Here is a 23,682-nt window from a genome sequence, read left to right as displayed (position 1 = left end):
ATTACAGGTCAATATCTTTGATGAACATAGATGGAAAACTCCTCAAGAAAATATTAACAAACCAAATTAGCAATATATTCAAAGGATCATACATCACGATAAGGTGGGATTTATTCTAAGGAAGCAGGGATCATTCAACATGTAGATCAGTCAACATGATATACTACAATAACAAAATCAAGTATAAAATTATATGATCATCTCATTAGTTGGAAAAAAGCATTTGACAAAATTCAACATCCATTTATGATAAAATCTTTCAACAAAGTGGGTATAGCGGGAATGTACTTCAACATAATAGAGGCCATATATGACAAACCTATATGGCTTCCCTGGTGGTTCAGAGGGTAAAGTGTCTGCCTGCAATGCGGGAGATGGGGGTTCGATCCCTGGGTCTGGAAGATCCCCTGGAGAAGGAAATGGCACCCCTTCAGTACTCTTGCCTGGAAAATCCCATAGACTGAGAAGCCTGGTAGGCTACAGTCCATGGGGTCTCAAAGAGTCGGACACGACTGAGCGACTTCACTTCACTTCACTTCATGACAAACCTATAGCTAACATCATACTCAACAGTGAAAAGCTGAGAGTGCTTCTTCTAAGATTAGGAACAAAACAAGAATGCCAACTCTTACTTTTATTCAACAAAGTATTGGATGTCCTAGTCATAACAGTTATATAACAAAAAAAAGTAAAAAGGCATCCAAATTGGAAAGGAAGAAATAAATCTTTCACTATTTACAGATGATGTGAGTTACTAAGTCATTGTCCAACTCTTTTGCACCCCCATGGACTGTGTAGCCCACCAGAATTCTCTGTCCATGGGATTTCCCAGGCAAGAAGACTGGACTGGGTTGCTATTTCCTTCTCCAGGGGATCTTCCCGACTCAGAGATTGAACCTATGTCTCCTGCACTGCAGGCGGATTCTTTACCGCTGAGCCACTGGGGAAGAAAATTCTAGACTGCACCAAAAAACTTTTGGAACTAATAAATGAATTCAGTAAAGTTACAGGATACAAAATCAATGTACAGAAATCTGTTATTTTCATACACTAATGATGAACTGTGATAAAGGGAAATTAAGAAAATAATTCTATTTACAATTGCATCAAAAAGGATTAAAGATTAGGAGTAAATTTAATCAAGGAGATGAAAGACCTGTACACTGAAAACTATGATACTGATGAAAGAAATTGAGCAAGATACAAAATATGGAAAGATATTTCATGTCCAGGGACTTCAGGAATTAATATTATTAAAGTATCTGTATTACCCAAAGCAATCTACAAATTTGGTACAATCCTTATCAACATTTCAATGGCAAATTTCACAGAACTAGAAAAAATCACTCTAAAATTTGTGTGGAAACACAGAAGACCCCTATTAGCCAAACTAATATTGAGCAAGAAGAACAATGCTGGAGTTATCACACATCTTGATTTCAACCTATACTACGAAGCTATATTAATCAAAACTGTAAGATACTGGCACAAATATAGACATAGATCAGTGGAACAGAATTGAGAGTCAAAGAATAAACCCATTCCTCCATAGACAATTAATCTGCAACAAAGAACAACATACACTGGAGAAAGGACAGTCTCTTCAATAAGTGATGTAGGGAAAACTGAAAAGTCATGTGCAAAAAAAAAAAATCAAATTAGACCACTATCTTACACCATGCACAGAAATCAAGTCAAAGTGGATTAAAGACTTGAAGGTGAGACCTGAAACTATTAAAATTTCCAGAAAGAAAACATAGGCAGTAACTTCATTGATATTGGTCTTAACAATGTTTTATGGATATGATTCCACAGGCAAGATAAAAAATTAAAAATTAAAAAATACAAATACAAAATAAATAGGACTAAATCAAACGGAAAGCCTTTGCATAGTGAAAGAAACTATCATAGAAACAAATAGGCAACCTATGGAATGGGAGAAGATATTTGCAAATTATATATGCAATAATGGGTTGATATCCAGGATATACTAAGAACTCGTAAAACTCAACAGGAAAGCAAGCAACTCAATTAAAAAATTGAGAGATGATCTGAATTGACATTTTACTCAAGGTGACCATCAGGCACATGGGAAAATCTTCAACATTAATAATTATCAGGTAAATGAAATCAAAATCACAATGAAATATCACCTCCCACCTATTAGAATGACATATCAAAATGACAAGATATAGCAAAATGTTGAAAAGAATGTGGAGAAAAGGGGACCCTTGTACATTATTGGTAGTCTGTAAATTGGTGCAGCCATTATACAAAACAGTATGGAGATTCCTTGAAATAATTAAGAATAGAACTGCTATATGACCCACCTATTCTATTTGTGGGTATTTATCTGAATATCACAAAAATATTAAATCAAAAAAATTGATGCACCCTTCTGTTCATTGCAGCATTACAATAGCCAAAATATGGAAGCAATCTAAGCATTCAGCAAATACTAGTCAGTCATTAAAAACAATGAAATCCTGCCATTTAAAAACATCTATTTCTGCTTTATTGACTATGCCAAAGCCTTGACTGTGTGGATCACAATAAACTGTGGAAAATTCTGAAAGAGATGGGAATACTAGACCACCTGACCTGCCTCTTGAGAAATCTGTATGCAGGTCAGGAAGCAACAGTTAGAACTGGACATGGAACAACAGACTGGTTCCAAATAGGAATAGGAGTACATCAAGGCTGTATATTGTCACCCTGCTTATTTAACTTCTATGCAGAGTACATCATGAGAAATGCTGGACTGGAAGAAACACAAGCTGGAATCAAGATTGCCGGGAGAAATATCAATAACCTCAGATATGCAGATGACACCACCCTTATGGCAGAAAGTAAAGAGGAACTCAAAACCCTCTTGACGAAAGTGAAAGTGGAGAGTGAAAAAGTTGGCTTAAAGCTCAACATTCAGAAAATGAAGATCATGGCATCTGGTCCCATCACTTCATGGGAAATAGATGGGGAAACAGTGGAAACAGTGTCAGACTTTATTTTTTTGGGCTCCAAAATCACTGCAGATGATGACTGCAGCCATGAAATTAAAAGACGCTTACTCCTTGGAAGGAAGGTTATGACCAAACTAGATAGCATATTCAAAAGCAGAGACATTACTCTGCCAACAAAGGTCCGTCTAGTCAAGGCTATGGTTTTTCCTGTGGTCATGTATGGATGTGAGAGTTGGACTGTGAAGAAGGCTGAGTGCCGAAGAATTGATGTTTTTGAACTCTGGTATTGGAGAAGACTCTTGAGAGTCCCTTGGACTGCAAAGAGATCCAACCAGTCCATTCTGAAGGAGATCAGCCCTGGGATTTCTTTGGAGGGAATGATGCTAAAGCTGAAACTGCAGTACTTTGGCCACCTCATGCGAAGAGTTGACTCATTGGAAAAGACTCGGATGCTGGGAGGGATTGGAGACAGGAGAAGGGGATGACAGAGGATGAGATGGCTGGATGGCATCACTGACTCAATGGACGTGATTCTGGGTGAACTCCAGGAGTTGGTGATGGACAGGGAGGCCTGGCGTGCTGCGATTCATGGGGTTGCAAAGAGTCGGACACGACTGAGCGACTGAACTGAACTGAGGGTATTTTGCTAAGTGAAATAAATCAGATAAATAAAAGACAAGTAATGTTTGATTTCACTAATGGAATTATTTTTTTAAAAATGAACAAGCAAAAAATAAAAACAAGCATAGATACAGAAAACGGATTAATTTTATCAGCCAGAGGAGAGGAGGAGTTGGAGGGTAGGGAAAACGGGTGATAGGGGCCAACTGTATGGTGATGGATGATGAGTAGACTTGTCGTGGTGATTACTCTGTATTGTACACAGATGTTGAACTATAATGCAGTATACCTGAAACTTATATAATACAAATATTGTTGTTGGAATAACTTGTCATTTTTCATAGTGATATAGTTGTAGCAGCCTTTTTGTTAATTTCCTAAATTAATCCAGTATCTTCTGGTATCTTGAATTAACATCCTTTAAAACATGTAATTGATATGTTTGTACTTCTGAGAGTAGTTTTTGAAATTTAAGCATACCCCTGGAAAGTGAAAACAGATTTAGTTGGCAATGACTAAAAGGTAGCAGAGTTGGTGGTAAGGTCACAGGGTGAACTTTCTATCCTGAATCTTCTTGCTTCCTACATGTGGGACCTTGGGACAAGTTACTTGACCATTTCTGCCTTAGTTTCTCCCTGTGAGAGGAAGATATTGAGAGTTTACAACTGATAGGAATGTGCTAAGAATTATACACATAAGAACTATGCACAGTGAACTTTCACTACTATTATTGTTATTGTTAACAGAATGTATGTTTCTTCAGTTTACCAGGATAGTCCAATAGCAAATACTGCTTTTCACTAGCTTAACTATACTTGATTTATCAGCCCATTTTTCTTAATTGTTGTTTAGTCTCTGAGTCGTATCCGACTCTTGGCAACCCCATGTACTCTAGCCTGTGGCTTCTCTGTCCAGGGGATGTTCCAGGCCAGAATACTGGAATGGGTTGTCATTTCCTTCTCCAGGGAATCTTCCCAATCCAGAGAAACCAGGTGTCCAGCATTGAATCTGTTGAGCCACCAGATAAGCCCCATATATCCCAATACAGGGGATAAAACCAGAAAGTATTGTTATTGCTTGTTTTTAATCTTTTTCTTAGTGTAAAAGTTTACTTGTGTATCTGTACAAACATGTATTGCAATTAGCAGTGATTTCATTTCCATGGATTTCTTAAAGACTCCAGTGTGCAGCAAGTTTGGAGGATGGGAATAAGAGACAACCTATAGCAAATGTTGCCTTTCAGCATCATTGGAGAGGAGACCATAAGCACAGCTAAAAGGCATAGAATCGGGCATCAGGAAAGTCGTTCTGGTTTGGATTCACTAGGTCTCAATCTGTAAGATGGGGCCAGTGCTGTCTATTCTGCCAAGTGCATATGGATGTTTCAAGGATTAAATGTTAGACTGGATTGAAAAATCTTTTGACATAGAAAATGCCATAAAAATATTTAATACGCATCTGATGCAGGGAGGAAGCCAATTCTGACACCATGTTGGACATTGTTTCTTTGACTGCTTTTCGTTGCTTTTGTTGTTATAATCATACTTAACAGCTTGTCTGGAGGACCCTGCTCCTCTGCCTGACTGTAAAGTGCCTTTGTTCAGCTCATAGATAAATTGCCCCAAACTATCTGGTGGCTCAGACAGTAAAGAATCCACTTGCAAGGCCAGAGACCTGGGTTTGATCCTTGGGTTGGGAAGATCCCCTAGAGAAGGGAACGACTTACCCACTCCAGTATTCTGGCCTGGAGAATTCCATGGACAGAGGAGCCTGTCAGGCTACAGTCCATGGGGTAGCAAAGAGTCAGACATGACTGAGTGAATTTCACTTTCTTCACCTGTGAATAGAAGAGATTAATGCACTCCTTCCAAAAGCTGGCTGGCCATTCCCTTGGAGATGTTTTGCAAGACTGAAGACCCGTTCACTTTATTTCCCCGCTGTCTCTCCCTCTCTATTCTGCCTTTTGACTTTAGTTCCTCATTGCTTCTTTCTCTCTGATCTATAAAAGAACCTGACATCCAGACCCCAATGAGATGGCTATTTTGAGGCACTAGCCTCATCTTCTCAGTCTGCTGCTGCTGCTGCTAAGTCACTTCAGTCGTGTCTGACTCTGTGTGACCCCAGAGACGGCAGCCCACCAGGCTCCCCCGTCCCTGGGATTCTCCAGGCAAGAACACTGGAGTGGATTGCCATTTCCTTCTCCAATGCATGAAAGTGAAAAGTGAAAGTGAAGTCGCTCAGTCGAGTCCAACTCCTAGCGATCCCATGGACTGCAGCCGACCAGTCCTCCATCCATGGGATTTTCCAGGCAAGAGTACTGGAGTGGGGTGCCATTGCCTTCTCAGTCTGCTAGCTCCCCGATTAAAGCCTCAACACCTTGTCTCTCGGATTCACTGGCCTGTTGTGTGGCTAGCAGAGTGAACTTGGACCCAGTTAACACACATCTTCTTGTAATAAGTTCTTATTTTGGCAAATTGAATATTCTAGTTAGTAAAAATATTTTATACCAGCACTACATTAATGACCGATTAACTTAAAAGTATGTTAAGAAGAAACCAAACACCTGAATAGATGTAACAACACAAGCTTTTCTTATTTATCCTTATGAAAAATCTCTCTGGTTATCTGGACTAGATCTTCCCATCTAAATCTGATATCTCAGAAACTTTTGGAATAAATTCTGTCCATCATTTGCCCATTTGGGCTTTTGAGTCGTTTGTTCTTTGTTACGGATCTCAGTGTAGATACAATACCAGTGTCATACAATGCTGATGCTCCTCTTCTAGAAATCAGATTAGGTCATCTCTGCCTAAAGCCCTTCACCTGCTGCTCAGGGCCATCAGAACAAAGCCCAAATCCCATAATGGAATAAGGCCTGTAGTGATGTGGTTCTGTTGCCGGTGAATTTGAGGTTCTTTCTTCACTGTGAAAGAATTCAGAGATGAAGTAGAGTGGTTAAGAAAGTAAAGTGAAAGTTTATTTAAACAAGGATACGCTCTTAGAGGGGGCTTCCCAGGTGGCTCAATGGTAAAGAATCTGCCCACCAGTGCAGGAAACACAAGAGACTCGAGATTGATCCCTGGGTAAGGAAGATCTCCTGGAATAGGAAATGTCAACCCACTCCAGTATTCTTGCCTGGAGAATCCCATGGACAGAAGAGCCTGGTAGGCTACAGTCCATGGATCACAAAGAGTTGGACGCAACTGAGCAAGTGGGCACACGTGCACATGCTCTCAGGGAGAGCTGGCAGACAGGTGAGGAATTGCTGCTCTGGGTTTCTTTAGCAAGCAGGTTATGAGGGGTGTACAAAAGAAGGGATGGGGAAGGAGTTCATTCACTAGGGAAGGAGTGTCATTCCTAGGCCTTGGTAGACAGCTGTCATTTCTAGGCCTCTGTAGATGCGTGTTTCACCTCTTCTCCTCACCCAGTTCACTCTTGCTCTTCCTCAGATGTCAGTTTCATTGTGCCTCCCTTGGGGCATCCTTATCTCCCTCTCTGTTTCTGCTTCTTCCTGTGGAGTTGGCTGATCATATCATACCTTCTCAGTCCTGCTCACCTTCTTCTTGTAGCCATTTCTTCTCATTTAGAGTTTCTGAATCAGCCTAGTGAATATGGAGTTTGCATTTTGAGCTGTGGCAATCACTACATATATTAACCTTTAAATAGATATTTCTTCAAAGGTCCCTCAAGAATTATTCACTGCCTCAGACTGTCATTGGTATGAAGAACCCTTATTGTAGGTTTTATTGTAGATCTGTACAAACTGATGAAGGTATTCAAGTTTGTAAACTTTATCATTTTTAATTAATTAGAAGTCGTGGTTATCATGTAAAAATGTTGTTTAATAAATGGTCTATGTTGTAAGTGTGCTGAATAAGCAGCTCCATTTTATGTTTATGCCTTATCAAGCAGTGGGTGCTGTGGATTTGGGTTTGGGTCTCACCTCTGTTCCAAAATCACTGCAGATGGTGACTGCAGACATGAAATTACAAGATGCTTGCTCCTTGGAAGAAAAGCTATGACCAACCTAGACAGCATATTGAAAAGCAGAGACATTACTTTGCCAAGAAAGGTCCATCTAGTCAAAGCTATGGTTTTTCCAGTAGTCATGTATGGATGTGAGAACTGGACCATCGAGAAGGCTGAGTACCAAAGAATTGATGCTTTTGAAATGTGGTGTCGGAGAAGACTCTTGAGAGTTCCTTGGACTGCAAGGGAATCAAATCAGTCAGTCCTTAAGGAAATCAATCCTAAATGTTCATTGAAAGGACTGATGCTGAGTCTGAAGCTCCCTTAATTTGGACACCTAATGCAAAGAGCCGACTCATTAGAAAAGACCCTGATGCTGGGAAGGATTGAAGGCAGGAGGAGAAGGGGGTGACAGAGGACAGGATGGTTTGATAGCATCACTAACTCAATGGACATGAGCTTGAGCACGCTCCAAGAGATGGTGAAGGACAGGGAAGCCTGGCGTGCTGCAGTCCACGGGGTCGCAATGAGTTGGACACAACTGAGCAACTGAACAACGACAACTCAGCTCTGCCACTTGCCAGCTTTGAGGTCTGGAGTGAGTACATTCTTCAGCCTCACTCACAAGATGGGGACAAGTTTGGACTCTCAGTACTGGTATGCAGGTTAAATGAAATGATGAAGTCACTTAGCACAGTGACTGATATAGATTAAATGCATATTGTATCTCCTATTTTTAATGTGCGTGCACACATGCTGAGTTGCTTCAGTTGTGTCCAACTCTGTCAGACCCTATGGAATGTACCCTACCAGATTCCACAGGTTCTTTACCACTAGTGCCACCTGGGAACCCCATTTTTAATGAATTGAAACTAACCTGGAACTTAAACAGCAAGCAAGAGTGATAATCACCGAAACCGAATTATTGCTTTATATGTAGAAAGAATAAGAATTGGTGCCTCTGACTAAATTCATTGCAGCAGCAATATAAATTAGCCCCTCTGACTAAATTAATGAAACCTAAACTCGTTGACCTTTGACCCTGAAGGGATGTGACCTTTTGCAAGTCAGATGACATTTCTGGGCTTATTTTTATTCACCTGTGAAACTACTTGAACTGTTTTGATCCCTTTCAGTTCTATCTTTGATTTTCAGAATGGTTAAGAGAACTGAAATCGTATCCCCCTTTTCTCTGCCAGTATTTCCACTGTTCTATGTGTGATAATTTAAGTAAATGTTTCTTTGTAAGTAGCGTGCTGAATTAAGAGTTTAAAACTTCAAGAAGAAATTTTACCACAGGTATTGGGGTATTGAAAGTCAATTTGGGCTTCTGAATAGATTGAACTTAGAAATTATTATTGTCTTAAAATAGCTCCTTCCCTTTAGAATCTGCATTTGAAAATCAAAGAAGACACAAAAAGATAGTTCTGCTCCTCTATAGAATGCCATTGATTATTGATGTTTAGAGGAGGCAATTTATAGGTTCAAAGAGAGTGCATCAAAGAGAGAAACTGAAGGCTGCTTAAATTTCTTTTGTTGTTTTTGTTAATCTTTTCATCTCTTCTAATGTGAGCTAAGGCTTTGTGACTTTGATCAGCTGTGAGATCTTTTCTCTCTCTGTTTCAAAGAGAATCAGGATTTCTAAATTCCTGAAGATCTCCGGATTCAAATTCTTTTTATTTCTTTCTGCTTTTGGTCATATTATGTGACTGGAAAATTCTTGAAGAGATGGTAATGCCAGACCACCTTACCTGCCTCCTGAGAAACCTATATGCAGGTCAAGAAGCAACAGTTAGAATACCGGACATGGAACAATGGACTGATTCCAAACTGGGAAAGGAGCATTTTTTAAGCTGTATATTGTCACTTTGTTTATTTAAAGTATATACAGAGTACATCATGCAAAATGCTGGGCTGGATGAAGCACAAGCTGGAATCAAGATTGCCAGGAGAAGTACCAATAACCTCAGATATGCAGATAACACTACCCTAATGGCAAAAGGGGAAGAGGAACTAAAGAACCTCTTAATGAAAGTGAAAGAGGAGAGTGAAAAAGCTGGCTTAAAGCTCAGCATTAAAAAAACTAAGATCATGGCATCCAGTCCCATCACTTCATGGCAATAGATGGGGAAAAAATGGAAACAGTAAGAGACTTTATTTTGGGGGGCTCCAAAATCACTGCAGATGGTGACTGCAGCCATGAAATTAAAAGACACTTACTCCTTGGAAGAAAAGCCATGACCAACCTAGACAGCATATTAAAAAACAGAGACTTTGCTTTGCTGACAAAGGTCCATCTAGTCAAAGCTATGGATTTTCTAGAAGTCATGTATGGATGTGAGAGTTGTACTATAAAGAAAGCTGGAGCACTGAAGAGTTGATGCTTTTAAACTGTGGTGTTGGAGAAGACTCTTGAGAGTTCCTTGGACTGCAAGGAGATCCAACCAGTCAGTCCTACAGGAAATCAATCCTGAATGTTCATTGGAAGGACTGATGTCGAAGCTGAAACTCCAATACTTTGGCTACGTGATGAGACAAACTGACTCTTTGGAAAAGACCTTGATGTTGGGAAAGATTGAAGGCAGGAAGAGAAGGGGATGACAGAGGATGAAATGGTTGGATGGCATCACCGACTTGATGGACATAAGCTTGAGCAATCTGGGAGTTGATGATGGACAGGGAAGCTTGGCATGCTGCAGTCTGTGGGGTCGCAAAGAGTTGGACACAACTGAGCAACTGAACTGACTGACTGACTGATGTGACTATTAATCTTTTTCATTACCTTGAAGGAGCAAAGAGAGATTAAGTTAGTATGACAGGTATTACTGAAGTAATTTTGTTTATAGTTTTTAAATAATTTATTGGTGTATTATTAAATGGCAATAACTTATAGCTGAGATGTTTGCCACTGCAGCTGTTGTTTAGGCAAAAAATTAAGAGGTTTTTGAGAAGAACCAGAAAATCTAATATAGTATTCTCATGTAAACTACCAGGACTCCTTCAATTTGCTGTCTACATCCCAAACTGTAAGTTTTTATTTTGTATCCAGTCTAGTACTGGAGGGTAAGAATAATACAGACAAAGAAAAGGGGTTGAGTGGAGGCATCTAAGTATATTTAAAATTTTATTTGAGTCCATAAGCATTTATTGATCATCTTGCTATGATATATCAGCTATCTATTAACACAATAATTCTATGTTACAAAGTTCAATGACTTAAAATAATAAGCATTCATTTTACCCTCAAGTTTATGAGTTGGTGACTTTGTTACCAAACTCAGATCTGGATACAAGGAATCAGTGCTGTTAGAAGGGAAATACTTGCTCTAATCAAAAAGCCAGCAATCTGGGGGAAAGGTGGACTCATGTTCCAAAACCATCTCTGAAGTTTCTGTGTGGCCATGAAAGACTTTCAAGGGAAAAGGGGGAAGTAATCTCAGTTGATCATTGAGATAGGTGGTTAGAGTCATCACCGTCCCCCACTGTGTGCAGGCTTGTCGACTCCTTGTGATCTTTTTTAGATGCTATCTTATTCTGGTCATCTGTTGCTGCTAAGTCGCTTCAGTCATGTCCAACTCTGTGCGACCCCACAGACGGCAGCCCACCAGGCTCCCCCGTCCCTGGGATTCTCCAGGCAAGAACACTGGAGTGGGTTGCCATTTCCTTCTCCAATGCATGAAAGTGGAAAGTGAAAGTGAAGTCGCTCAGTCGTGTCCGACTCTTTGTGATCCCATGGACTGCAGCCCACCAGGCTCTTCCGTCCATGGGATTTTCCAGGCAAGAGTACTAGAGTGGGGTGCCATCGTTACGTATTATTCATTTCTATATCTTTGATTTAAGGAAAGAACCAACAGATTAGGCAAAGTATTCTGTGATCAAAAATTTGAAAGGTGTATTTGGGTCAGAGTTTAGTTAAAATATAAATTTGCTAAAGTGACAAGACAAAAAGGACCTCCTGCAGAGAGATCTTTCCTGCAAAGAACACTTTCCTGGAAAAAAAAAAAGCATCTCACAGCTTTGGATGGCTGGTTGTCCTGGTCTCAGCTGAGATCTCTCAGTTGGGATTTGATGACTGAGTAGCTATGGAGGATAACTTCAGGAAGAAGACCCATTTAGCTTTGAATATTTGAACATGATTAACTAAGGAGGTAGATGTTAGTAGTTAGAAATTTTGCAGTCAGAAAAATTAGGGCATGGGGAGCATAGTTTAGAACATTTATTTTGGATAGTCTTGATCTTTTGCTTTTATTTTCCTAATATCAGAAATTGTTAAAAATGCAGAACTTGATAATGCTACTACCCCAGACTAATGTTAAAGTACTTTTTTAATGTGCAACAGCAAATTATCAAAGGTCTACTTAAAAGTGAAGGAATCATCTTTTTGCTTCACCAGGCAATGGCACCCCACTCTAGTACTCTTGCCTGGAAAATCCCATGAATGGAGGAGCCTGGTAGGCCGCAGTCCATGGGGTCTCTAAGAGTCAGACACGACTGAGCAACTTCCCTTTCACTTTTCATTTTCATGTATTGGAGAAGGAAATGGCAACCCACTCCAGTGTTCTTGCCTGGAGAATCCCAGGGATGGGGGGGCCTGGTGGGCTGTGGTCTATGGGGTCTCACAGAGTCGGACACGACAGAAGTGACTTAGCAGCAGCAGCAGCAGCAATATTTGTTTCACCTTTATCACCTGGTGTTCCTTTTAAATTTTTTCAGTAATTTTTCTGTTTTTCTTTAGTTGTCATCTTTGATGTCATCAGTTGGTGAGAACATCCAAAGATCATAGTATTGGACCCAAAAGGGACCTTGAAACCACTTAGTCAACTACCACTGATGTAGGAAGGAAATGAAGCCCCTGTAAATTTGTACCAACTAATGTGAGAGATTAGCTGGAAGCACAGGGATAGAATCCTGAACTCTTGCTCTATGCTAATGGTTTCCTCAATGGTTCAGTTTTGTTGTTTTCATGTTCTCTGTCTTTGCAGGGAAAATAGTGGAGAATTTAACTGAAGTTGAAAATTATCAATGATGACATTTGCATAGTTCTTTGTGTTTGTAAGGTACACTCAGCTATATTAGCCTGTGATTGAAATGAGTAGCTGAGGTAATCTGATATTATGGTTAAGTATTAGTTTTAATTTTTCAGTATCTTCCTCTATTGAAAAGGAGTTATAATGTTCTTCCTCAAGGAATTGTTGAAATTACAAAGAAATTGTAAAGGGATTAGTACATTTATATCACTTATATTTGTGCCTGACACACAAATTTACTATTTTTACTATTTTATACAAGTTTACTATTTTTACCATTGTTATTATTTGTTATTGTTTGGTTCTAATTCAGAAGTATTGTGGACTAAGGGGAGAAATTCTACTATCCAATTTTTATAGGATAGGAGAGGGAAAGGAGTTGCAGAAAATTCAGTTCTCTGTATGAACTTAGGAATCTCAGCCTCTGACCTAGTGTTTACCAAAAAAGAGGACCATGTCATTTTGGCTCATTTTCTCATTTAATTTTGGTCAACAGCTGGAAATGGAGATCTTGAAAGGTCTTTTTATTCAACCACTGTTCTCTGTATCTTCCTAGGCTTTGTTACATTTTAAGAGTAAATTATTTGGTACTTTTTTACAGAAATAGAATTTTTCATGGAGGAAGAATTTCCAAACAAAGGGGCTCTTTTAAATATATTTCACTGAACTAACCATCATATACTGTGGTTCTAGTCAAGGCTATGGTTTTTCCAGTGGTCATTTATGGATGTGAGAGTTGGACTGTGAAGAAGGCTGAGCGCCGAAGATTGATACTTTTGAACTGTGGTGTTGGAGAAGACTGGACTGGACTGCAAGGAGATCCAACCAGTCCATCCTAAAGGAGATCAGTCCTGAGTGTTCATTGGAAGGACTGATGTTGAAGCTGAAACTCCAATACTTTGGCCACCTCATGAGAAGAGTTGACTCATTGGAAAAGACCCTGATGCTGGAAGGGATTGGGGGCAGGAGAAGGGGACGACAGAGGATGAGATGGCTGGTTGGTATCACCGACTCAATGGACATGGGTTTGGGTAGACTCCAGGAGTTGGTGATGGACAGGGAGGCCTGGTGTGCTGCGATTCACAAAGAGTTGGACACGACTGAGCGACTGAACTGAAATGAATTGAACTGAATTGAACTGAACCATCATATTGAGCTTTCAGTGAAACAAAATACCAATTACCTAAGTTTGACTTCTAAAACCCTGTGATTTGTTTTATAGAGAGGAAACCACTCCTAATTTTTCCACTGTGTTAAAATAAACAAGCAACAGGGGAAACCTGAGAAGTGTAGTTTCTCAAAACAGGCCAATCCAAGAAGGGCTTTTTCTTTCAGACGTGTTGCCAGTTCAGCCCTTTTCCTTCCCACACTGTCATTCCCTTTGCCTTCCTGCTGCCAATTATCCACATCCTGTCAAGGAATAGTAGAAATATCCACAGTTGGTCTTTGTTGAATTGGTCCGAAAATGATAGTGATGGTAGAGGCAAAACTAAGGAAAGGCCCAGAGCAGTGCTTTAACCTTTTTGGAATCACAGACCTGATCTGACACTGAAGATCAAAGCCAAGGACTTTGCCTCAGAGAAATGCACCGATGCAAACATTCATGATATCTCGTGTACAGTTTCAGGAGGTGATGGACTCTCTCAAGCCCACTTTAGGGTGGAAGAGATCACCAGTGTCATAAAAGCTGACAGTATCCCTGACTTTCCTCCTCTTGAGGGCTTAGGGAGAACAAAGGATTTCAACGTCGTGCTTGGGGGTGCATCCAGTCCAGAGCTTGCTAAAAGGTGACTGTGAATTGCCTTTTGGAAAAAGAAAAGGAAAGCAAGAATGAAGGATCTGCCTTGGAGTGATACTGTTTCCTCCTTCCAGAGCCACTTGGACACACTTAGCTGTTATAAAATGGGAAGCACATGTGTTTTGTAAGGAGTTCAAGTTAGACATTTTTTTGTGAGATACTAACCCACTCAGGTCTCACAAATGAAGCTTTCTTTGTGTAGAACATCCTCACTGTGTGAAGATAACACATTCATATACAGATTTTAAGAAATTCTTGAGGAGGATACCTTTGAGGAAAAATTAAACAAACAAACAAAAAAAAAGTGAAAAGGGGCCAGGGAAATAAGGATGAGGTGGGAAATATTTGCTGGATTATGTGGTTTGATTTTTTCCCTACGGTTTGTACTTTAAAATACAGAAATTTGTCTGTAGGTGAAAAGGAGTTGCTTTAAGTTTTCCTGGGGAAGTTTGTTGACAGCTTCCTCTTCCTTCCTTTTGATCATCTTTATTAAACCAACCAATCACATGTCTTCCGTGTGGACATATAGTGCTTCCACTTTGTACAAGTGGCAGATGCAGGCTCCATACAAGTTGCTGCCCCTAAAGAAGTGGCATTCTCATTACCTGGTTTGGTTCCAAGGGTCATAGGCACATGAAGTAATTTTCCATTGCATTTTCATGAGCTCTGGTCTGACCACTGATGCTTAATAACTTTGTTTTTGTCTTGTTGTTTAGTCACTTGGTCCTCTCTGACTCTCTTGCAACCTCATGGACTGTAGTCTGCCAGGTTCCTCTGTCCATGACATTTCCAGGCAAGAACACTGGAGTGGGTTGCCATGCCCTCCTCCAGCAGATCTTCCTGAGCCAGGGATTGAACCCGCATCTCCTGCATTGCCAGGCAGATCCTTTACTGTTGAGCCCCTGGGGAAGCCCAATAACTTTAACTTTGTTACCTTGGATAAGTTACTTAATCTCATACAAGCTTAGCATCTTTTTTTTTTTAGGGGTAAAACATTTGTGAGATGTTTTGTGGGTGAAAGACATTGTCCTTCTCAAGTTACATTCAGTAGGCAAATGAACTCTTATTTTGTTTAGGATCATCCCTGTGACTAGGGTCATCATATAGTAATAGTTGCCAGAATGCCTCTGTTATTTGGGGTTAGATAGGATAGTAATATATAACTGTAGCTAACTGTACTAGGTTGTATTCCCTGTATTATTGTACAGCTTATTATTCTTCACAACTTTCCTATGAAGTAGACACTACTCAACTTGTCCAAAATCTTCCAAACAGAAAGAAGCAGAGCTGGGGATTGAAACCTGCGTGGTGTGTTCCAGAAACCATGTTCTTAACGGCTATCTTTTCCAACCTTTTGAGCTAGAGCCTATTCACACTGAAAAGAAAATGTTACATGTAGTGGACTCTGACACTTATTTAATATGCTTTTTCTTTTCTGTTTCAGGTATCTGACAGCAAGCAGCAATAGAAATTTCCTGCTTACCATGAGGCCCTTCTTAAAAAGGGCCACTTTGGTCATAAGTTATGTAAGTATATATATGCTTTTGAAATATCTAATAAGAAATATTTTACTTTGACTCAGAGACATGATCCAGATTGTTTAATAGAATCAGCAATCGAGCCTAACAATATGATTTTAAGATCAAACAGTTTACATACCATAAATGTTACAAAGCCTTGGAATGTAAATATGGAAGCATTCTAGGGATATGTGAGTTCAGTGACACCAACAGCGTGAACTGTACTTTGTGAGTTCTTTTTAGGATGCTGGTGCTGAGTTGTTTCTGCAACACAAACCTGGCTGTATCAATTATCTGTTCCTGCATTACAAAACACCTAAAATGTAGTGGCTTAAAACAAAACCATCATATTAGCTTCCCTAAATGCTTTAGTTTGGGTCACATCCAGCTGGCTGGTTCTTCTATATTTTTGGCTGGGGTTACTCAAGCAAGTTTGTGCAGTTAACCTCTCTGTGATAACTCAGAGCAGGTAACCTCTCTGTGATAACTCATCCTCTTAGGCCTCTTTCTGTGGCTACTCTCTCTAGTTGGATGGACAGGATCTTTTTACAACCTGACAACTGGATTCTAGGACAAACTGCAAGACCTGGAAGTTTCCACTAGATTCTTTTGTTCAATGCAAGTCACAAGACCAGATTTAAAGGAAGGGGAAGTTGACTCCACTCTTGATAAGAAGAGCAAATAGAAGGTGCATACAGAAGAGATAGGGGTTCTTGGTCCTGATCTTCAGTGACTATCACATTGGGCATCTTCTTACACAGTTGAATGCTTCTATTCAAAGAAATTAGGGGATCAGTCTCTTTTGCTGTTGCTGTTTTTCATAAATTGTAAGTCCAGATTTATAATAAAGTTTGATAGGAAACTTATGAAAATGTTTTTGATTGTAATATTAACAATTAATTATATTTTAAATCAGCATTAAGGCGTGTTTAAGCACTGCAGATGGTGATTGCAGCCATGAAATGAAAAGACACTTGCTCCTTGGAAGAAAACCTATAACTAACCTAGACAGCATATTAAAAAGCAGAGACATTACTTTACCAACAAAGGTCTGTCTAGTCAAAACAATGGTTTTTCCAGTAGTTGTGTATGGATGTGAGAGTTGGACTATAAAGAAAACTGAGTACCAAAGAATTGATGCTTTTGAACTGTGGTGTTGGAGAAGACTCTTGAGAGTCTCTTGGACTGCAAGGAGATCCAACCAGTCCATCCTAAAGGAAATCAGTCCTGAATATTCATTGGAAGGACTGAAGCTGAAGCTGAAACTCCAGTACTTTGGCCACCTGATGAGAAGAATGGACTCAATGGAAAAGACCCTGATGCTGGGAAAGATTGAAGGCAGGAGGAGAAGGGGACGATAGAGGATAAGATGGTTGGATGGCATCACCAATGTGATGGACATGAGTTTAAATAGGCTCTGGAAGTTAGTGAAGGACAAGAAAGCCTGGCATGCTGCAATCCATGGGGTTGCAAAGAGTTGGACACAACTGAGCAAGTGAACTGCTCAGTTCAACTGAACTGAAGCAAGAAGGTGTGCAAAAACTGAATGAGATGGAGAGCTTTGATTGGACAATTTCAGCAAAAGGGGCAGACGGTTTCTCTAAAGAATGCCCCAGTATCTTTGCATAAAATAAAGACAATTCAACTTTCATTTCAGAAGTGATTTATATCTTCGTGTTGTTTGGGAATGCAAGAATTTGACAGTACTGCTGTGATGCCCTGTACTTCCTGCTATAGGGCAGTTAATTCATTTAGGCAGTTAACAGAGAGGTAGAAAGCTTTTCATAAGTCTCTTGAGTCTTAGTTGCCTTCAGTTCAAAACTACCTATATGCCAAAGTAGCGTATTTTGGGATGACATATTCTGTTACCTCTTAGTAGTTTAGGGAATTCATATTCTTTCAGGATACTTTTCCTGTTACTTTTATAGTTGACATTTTCCATTGCAATATCTTTAAAATTTTAAATTTAGTTTATGTGAGTGTTAATTAAAATGATTTTTAATTTCTTCTTAGGCATTATTTACTGCCGATATGCTTTTGACTGACACTATATGTTTACTTTAGATTTTTGGATTTGGGGTCACTTATGTAAAAAAGCATTCATGAAATAAGTCAGTGATATTCCTTGGAAAAACTGCAGCCTTAATTCCCTCCTCATATTAATATTTTAGCTTTTAGTGAAGCAGAGATTTCCCTCTGACTCTGATAGGCAGACACAACATAATTGGTCCCTACTAAAATGAGAATTACATCTAGAAGGTCTGTGTGGGTGAATTCTATAAACAAATGTCATCCCTACTGAAGTGTCTTTGGCCTCTGGTTTTCTCAACCCATCTTTGGAATGGGATAGCACCATTCAGTGATAAAATTCTATTGAGTGACACAAAAGTTGTTTCTTGGGGTTGTTGAAATAACTCTTCGTGGGTAGTCTGCTTCAGAGCATTTGAGGGTTGGAACATTTCCAGATGTGTTTATTCAGGACACAGAGGTATCTTCTACCACAGCTGAAGTTAAGTTTCATGGGGTTGTATGAGAGCAGTGATTAAGACACAGGGCATTGGAGACCAGTGACTTGAGTCCAACTCCTAGATCCTGTAGTTTATTAACTGTTGGATTCTGGGCAGATTACCTTTAAGCTTCAGATTCCTCATCTTCCTATTGGACTGGTAGGCCTCAGGTGGAAGGATCTTTATAGTAAATCCCCTACTTATGAATGAGTTCCATTCCAAGGGCATGCTCCTTAAGTCCACTTTTTTGTAAGTCCAACAAAGTTAGCCTAGGTACCCAGCTAGGCTATATAGTACTGTACAGTGATAGGTTTATACTTTTCATGCAAATAATACTTTTAAAAAAAAAATAAGGGAAACACTTTTAATCTTATAGTACCTTGAAAAGTACAGTAGTACCATACAACAGCTGGCATACAGGGGCTGGCACTGAGTGAACAGGCAAGAAGAGTACTGCCTGGAGGAGGGAGAGGAGGTGGGAGATGGTACTGTACTACTGATTTTTATACAATACTATACAGTGGTTTGTTTTAAAAGAATAAGAACCAAATATAAGTTTAGATTATCTTAGTGATTATATACTAATATTCCTAAAGAGTGGCTTGCCACGTGGCTCAGTAATAAAGAATCCACCCGCCAATGCAGGAGACATGGGTTCGATCCCTGGGTCAGAAAGATACCCTGGAGAAGGAAATAGCAACCCACTCTAGTATTCTTGCTGGAAAACCCCATGGACAGAGGAGCCTGGCAGGCTACAGTCCATGGGGTTTCAAACAATTGGACGTGACTTAGCAACTAGACAACAACAACAAAAGTACACAAAAGCACAACCACTGTGGAAGATGCACACACATGACAGTGTTCACCAGATGTGTGAACTAGCGTGTGATTAGACATGCAAATGCAAGTTCACATCCTTGAGATTTCACAACTTGAAGGTTCTTATGTAGGGGACTTTGTTGTTGTTAAGTCACTAAATCATACCCCACTCCTTGCTGCCCCATGGACTGCAGCACACCAAGCTCCTCTGTCCTTCATTTGCTGTTGGAAATGGCAACCCACTCCAGTATTCTTGCCTGGAGAATCCCAGGGATAGAGGAGCCTGGTGGGCTGCCGTCTGTGGGGTTGCACAGAGTCGGACACGACTGATGGGACTTAGCAGCAGCAGCAGCAGCAGCAATGGATAACAGTGACAGCTGTTATTAGATTTGTGTGCCTTTCCCTTGTCAACTTCATTGTTTTCTCTCCCCTCTAACTATTTCCATCTTTTCTACTCATCTTCAATGATAGAATTTTATAAAAACGCTCATTAAAAAATGTGTTTGTAGGACAAAATATTTGTAAAGCATCTGAAAGTATTTTCCAGAAAAGCAGGGCTTATTTCCAACAAGCAATTTTCTCAGCAAATCTTCCTTTTTCCAAAGGTGATCATTGTTCTGTACTTTCGTCTGTGGATAATGGGAGGTTCTATGCCCCTCTTTTCAGAGCAGGATAATCCAGCTTCATTTTCGCCTTACATTCTTACAAGGTCAGTAGAAATGAATTTTTTTAACTTTACTTGGTATTTATCTGATTGTTTTAAGTAATCTTAAGTGATATATTGACTTTGCATTTTAAGGAAAGAAAGGTTGTGTTCTAGTCAGGGTGTATGGAAAAAAGATACCACTGTTTAGACATTTGGAATTCTTTTCAACAAATGGTGCTGTTTTATCAATATTATTATAATTTTGTCATTATTATTGTTCTCATATTGGTATACACTTTATTGAGCACTTAATAATAAGTATCTATTGAGTGTCTCATAAGGCAAACGTTATGGAACAAGTACTGAGAGGTGTTTAGGGGTTAACTGGACATCATAACTATTTGTAAGAGTGAAATCAGTGGGAAAGTTGAAAGTAACAAACAGAAGTGAGTAACAATTTTTGCTAAGATACAGTCAGTTATATATAACCATTTGGCCTTACGAGATTTAAGATAGGGGAGTAAGAAGTGATGATGACCAGTGGATTTTGTTCATTTTAATTCCTTATCCAACCTGCTGTGATATACTTCTGAGGCTCTCAGATATAATTATATTTGATAGTTTTCATAACATTTCTTGAGGATGTATTATTGCTATAATATTTGTACGTTAAGTTTACTGTTCTTAAATTTTCATAGTTTTATATACTTTTTAAATATCTAATAGTTTTCATATTAGTAACTTACCTTCTCTTTTTTGTGTTTGCAAAGACATAATAAATCTTAAACCTTGACTGATAGCATGTATATAGTTTAGCTTATTTGTATCTCTTAGGTATAGGATATTGTTGAATTTTGTTTTTATAAAGCCAAGCAGTGATTTCTGTTTTATTTCACTTAACTTCAGTTATTTACTTCATATGTTTTAATTGGTAAATTTCTAGTATCTTTGCATTTTATATATTTCTTTTTTGTTCTTAGTGTTTTCTTCCTTTTAAAGAATATTTTCCATTCATAAAAGATAACTTCCAATTTGATGAATCCTTTTTTATAGTAAATTTGTGTCACAATTGCTTTCATTACTTGAAATATCTATTTGTGTTAAAAAAAAATCTTGAATATGCTTCAGAAACCATATGGTATACAGCCTTGAGTGTTGACTTAACCCTCTGAGGTAATCTAGAGGCTTATAAATTGTTGTTTATGTTTTATATTTTTCAAAAAATTATTTAGTCCATTTACTAAGCTTGACATTTCTAACCCAGATTTTTATTAATATTGCAATCTACTTGTCCTTTTTTAGGTTTCTCTCACTGGCTTTCAACATCTCCAGAGTTCCTTGTCTGGGTATTTTTAGCTCATTGATAAAATGTTTCAGGTTCTGTAGCTCCTTCAGTAGCTATTTTCTGCCTTTAAGAGAAAAAAGCAACTTTGCCAGATCCTGTTCTTGCTTATGGCTCCATTTATTTCCCTTAGCCCTCTATTGGTCTCCCTCCAAGCTTTCTTGTCTGATGAATTTAAGTGGTCATTCTTTATAGTTGGATGTAGCCTATTCATCTGGAGACTGAGCATACCAGTGTCCAAAAGCCAAGCTTCACGCAGGAGATAGACAGATGAGAACTAGAACAGATTGCTCTCAACTACCAACCAATCATTTCATTCGTAGCTCTGTCATCAGCAAACACATGCCTGCCCCCCAGTCCTTGGTGTCTGGACAAGGTGCCTTTGGTCTCTGGCTCACTTGTCCTCCTGTCTATACCATCTTAGCTGCCAGAGTAGTCAGGTTTCATTTTCACTCCTGCCAGTGGTAAAAAAAAAAATTCTTTGGTGGAACCTCTGGCAGATTTAGGACCTTGGGGGCTATCATTCACTAGATTCTGCCTTTCACTTCCAAAGTATTTATGTATGTTTTCTGAGGCAGCTGATATACCTTTCATCCAGGACTTTCTGTCTGTGAATCTATCTGAGTTTATCTAAGTTTATCTCAGTCACTCAGTTGTGTCCAACCACTTTTGACCCCAACAGAACTGCCAGGCTCCTCTGTTCTTGGAATTTTTCAGGCAGGAATACTGGAGTGGATTGCCATTTCCTCCTCCTGAGGATCTTCCCAGTGTCTCTTGGATTTAAGGCAGGTTCTTTCTGACTGAGCCACTGGGAAAGCCAAGTGACTCCTCAGACAGTTCAGTCAGTATAAAGTGATAGAACAGAATGTCCTAACACCTTTATATTATTTATCTTAAACAAACAAACACATATCTTTTAGTTCTTGTGTTTCATGCCTAAAATACTCTGGGACATTTCAATGATAGTTGCTATAAATGGCCTTTCACATTCCTCTAAGGTAGCTGTATTATAACTGATTCTTTTGAACATCCAGAAAATTGTCTTTAATACCTCTCCTGAGTAAAGTTTGTACACTGCTTGCATACTGTTTGACTTCTAGTACAATGATGATTTTAAACTGGGTTATCTTAGTCTGTTTCCAGTTCTCTTTTTTTCCCCTCTTCTCATCAGCTGTACAATTTAGCTATGACTTGGCTGGCTTTGTGGGTCTGTCTTTACCAATTAGAGGATTGTCAGTCAGCCAAGTCTCGTTAATGCTTCACCTCTTTTAGTGGATTTGTAAACTGAATAACTTTTATAGCATCTTTGCTTCCATCTTGCAAGGATGAAAGTGAAAAGTGAAAGTGAAGTCACTCAGTCGTGTCCAACTCTTTGTGACCCCATGGACTGTAGTTCCCCTGACTCCTCTGTCCATGGGATTTTCCAGGCGAGCATACTAGAATAGGTTGCCATTTCCTTCTCAAGGGGATCTTCCTAACCCAGGGATTGAACTTGGGTCAGGAAGATCCCCTGGAGAAGGGGATCTTAATAACTTTATTATCAGGTGAGAGTTTTCAAACTAGCTTTCTCGTTCCTTAATAATTGTTGAAGTTAATGATTACAGATAGTTTTTAAAGTATCCTAAAAGCTTTTAAGGGTTGCTTGGTCAACTCTTTGTTTTTTGGTTTCTTTCAAATGACTTCTTGTGACTTAAGTTCTGAGATTCCTTCTCTTTGAGATGATCTATTCCCATGTATTAGCTAAGAGGAAATACCTGCCATTTTCTGCCTAACAAAACTGAGATTCAAAATCATGGTATACTCTTGGGAAACCTTTGTTAAGAAAAAGTATCTAAGACTTGGAAAAGCAAAGCGTGACTGTGGCATTCGCTGTGATGCAGAGCATTGGCTAACAAACCTAGAGGAATCCAACTTTGGTTGACTTGCTACTTACAGTCGCTGTATTTTACAACTCTGTTCACTTAAAATTTTATGTATAGAAATCTGACAGGTATGATTATTTCTTTTCTCTCTAGTAGAAAATAAAATTTCAAATGTTAGTTTTATTCTTTGTATATAATTTTCCAGTCTTATTACTTTTTACTTTTTCATGAACTGTGAAAACTTTTCTGAAATTTACTTTATATAGATACATATATATTTATGTTTCTGGAGTTAAGTTCAGTTCAGTCTGACTCAGTTCAGTTCAGTTCAGTTTGCTCAGTCGTGTCTGACTCTGTGACCGCATGGACTGCAGCAGACTAGGCTTCCATGTCCATCACCAACTCCTGGAGCTTGCTCAAACATGTCCATTGAATTGGTGATGCCATCAACCATCTCGTCCTCTGTTGTCCCCTTCTCCTCCTGCTTTCAATCTTTCCCAGCATCAGGGTCTTTTCTAATGAATCGGTTCTTCATATCAGGTAGCCAAAGTATTGGAGCCTCAGTTTCACTGTAGGTCTTTCCAATGAATATTCAGGACTATATTTCTTAC

General features: G+C 39.2%; 1 protein-coding gene across 1 annotated transcript in view; it reads left to right on the top strand.

Moving 5' to 3' along the window:
- Positions 1-23,682, top strand: part of TMTC1 (transmembrane and tetratricopeptide repeat containing 1) — a 311,926-nt gene that overhangs the window by 128,224 nt on the left and 160,020 nt on the right. The window contains exons 6-7 of the mRNA XM_027541632.1: positions 15,820-15,901; positions 19,827-19,930. Coding sequence (XP_027397433.1) covers positions 15,820-15,901; positions 19,827-19,930 — 186 coding nt within the window. The remainder of the gene's footprint in view (positions 1-15,819; positions 15,902-19,826; positions 19,931-23,682) is intronic.

This window comes from Bos indicus x Bos taurus, chromosome 5 (assembly GCF_003369695.1).
Source record: "Bos indicus x Bos taurus breed Angus x Brahman F1 hybrid chromosome 5, Bos_hybrid_MaternalHap_v2.0, whole genome shotgun sequence".
Taxonomy (NCBI): Eukaryota; Metazoa; Chordata; class Mammalia; order Artiodactyla; family Bovidae; genus Bos; species Bos indicus x Bos taurus.
This window is presented reverse-complemented; position numbering and strand designations above follow the sequence as displayed.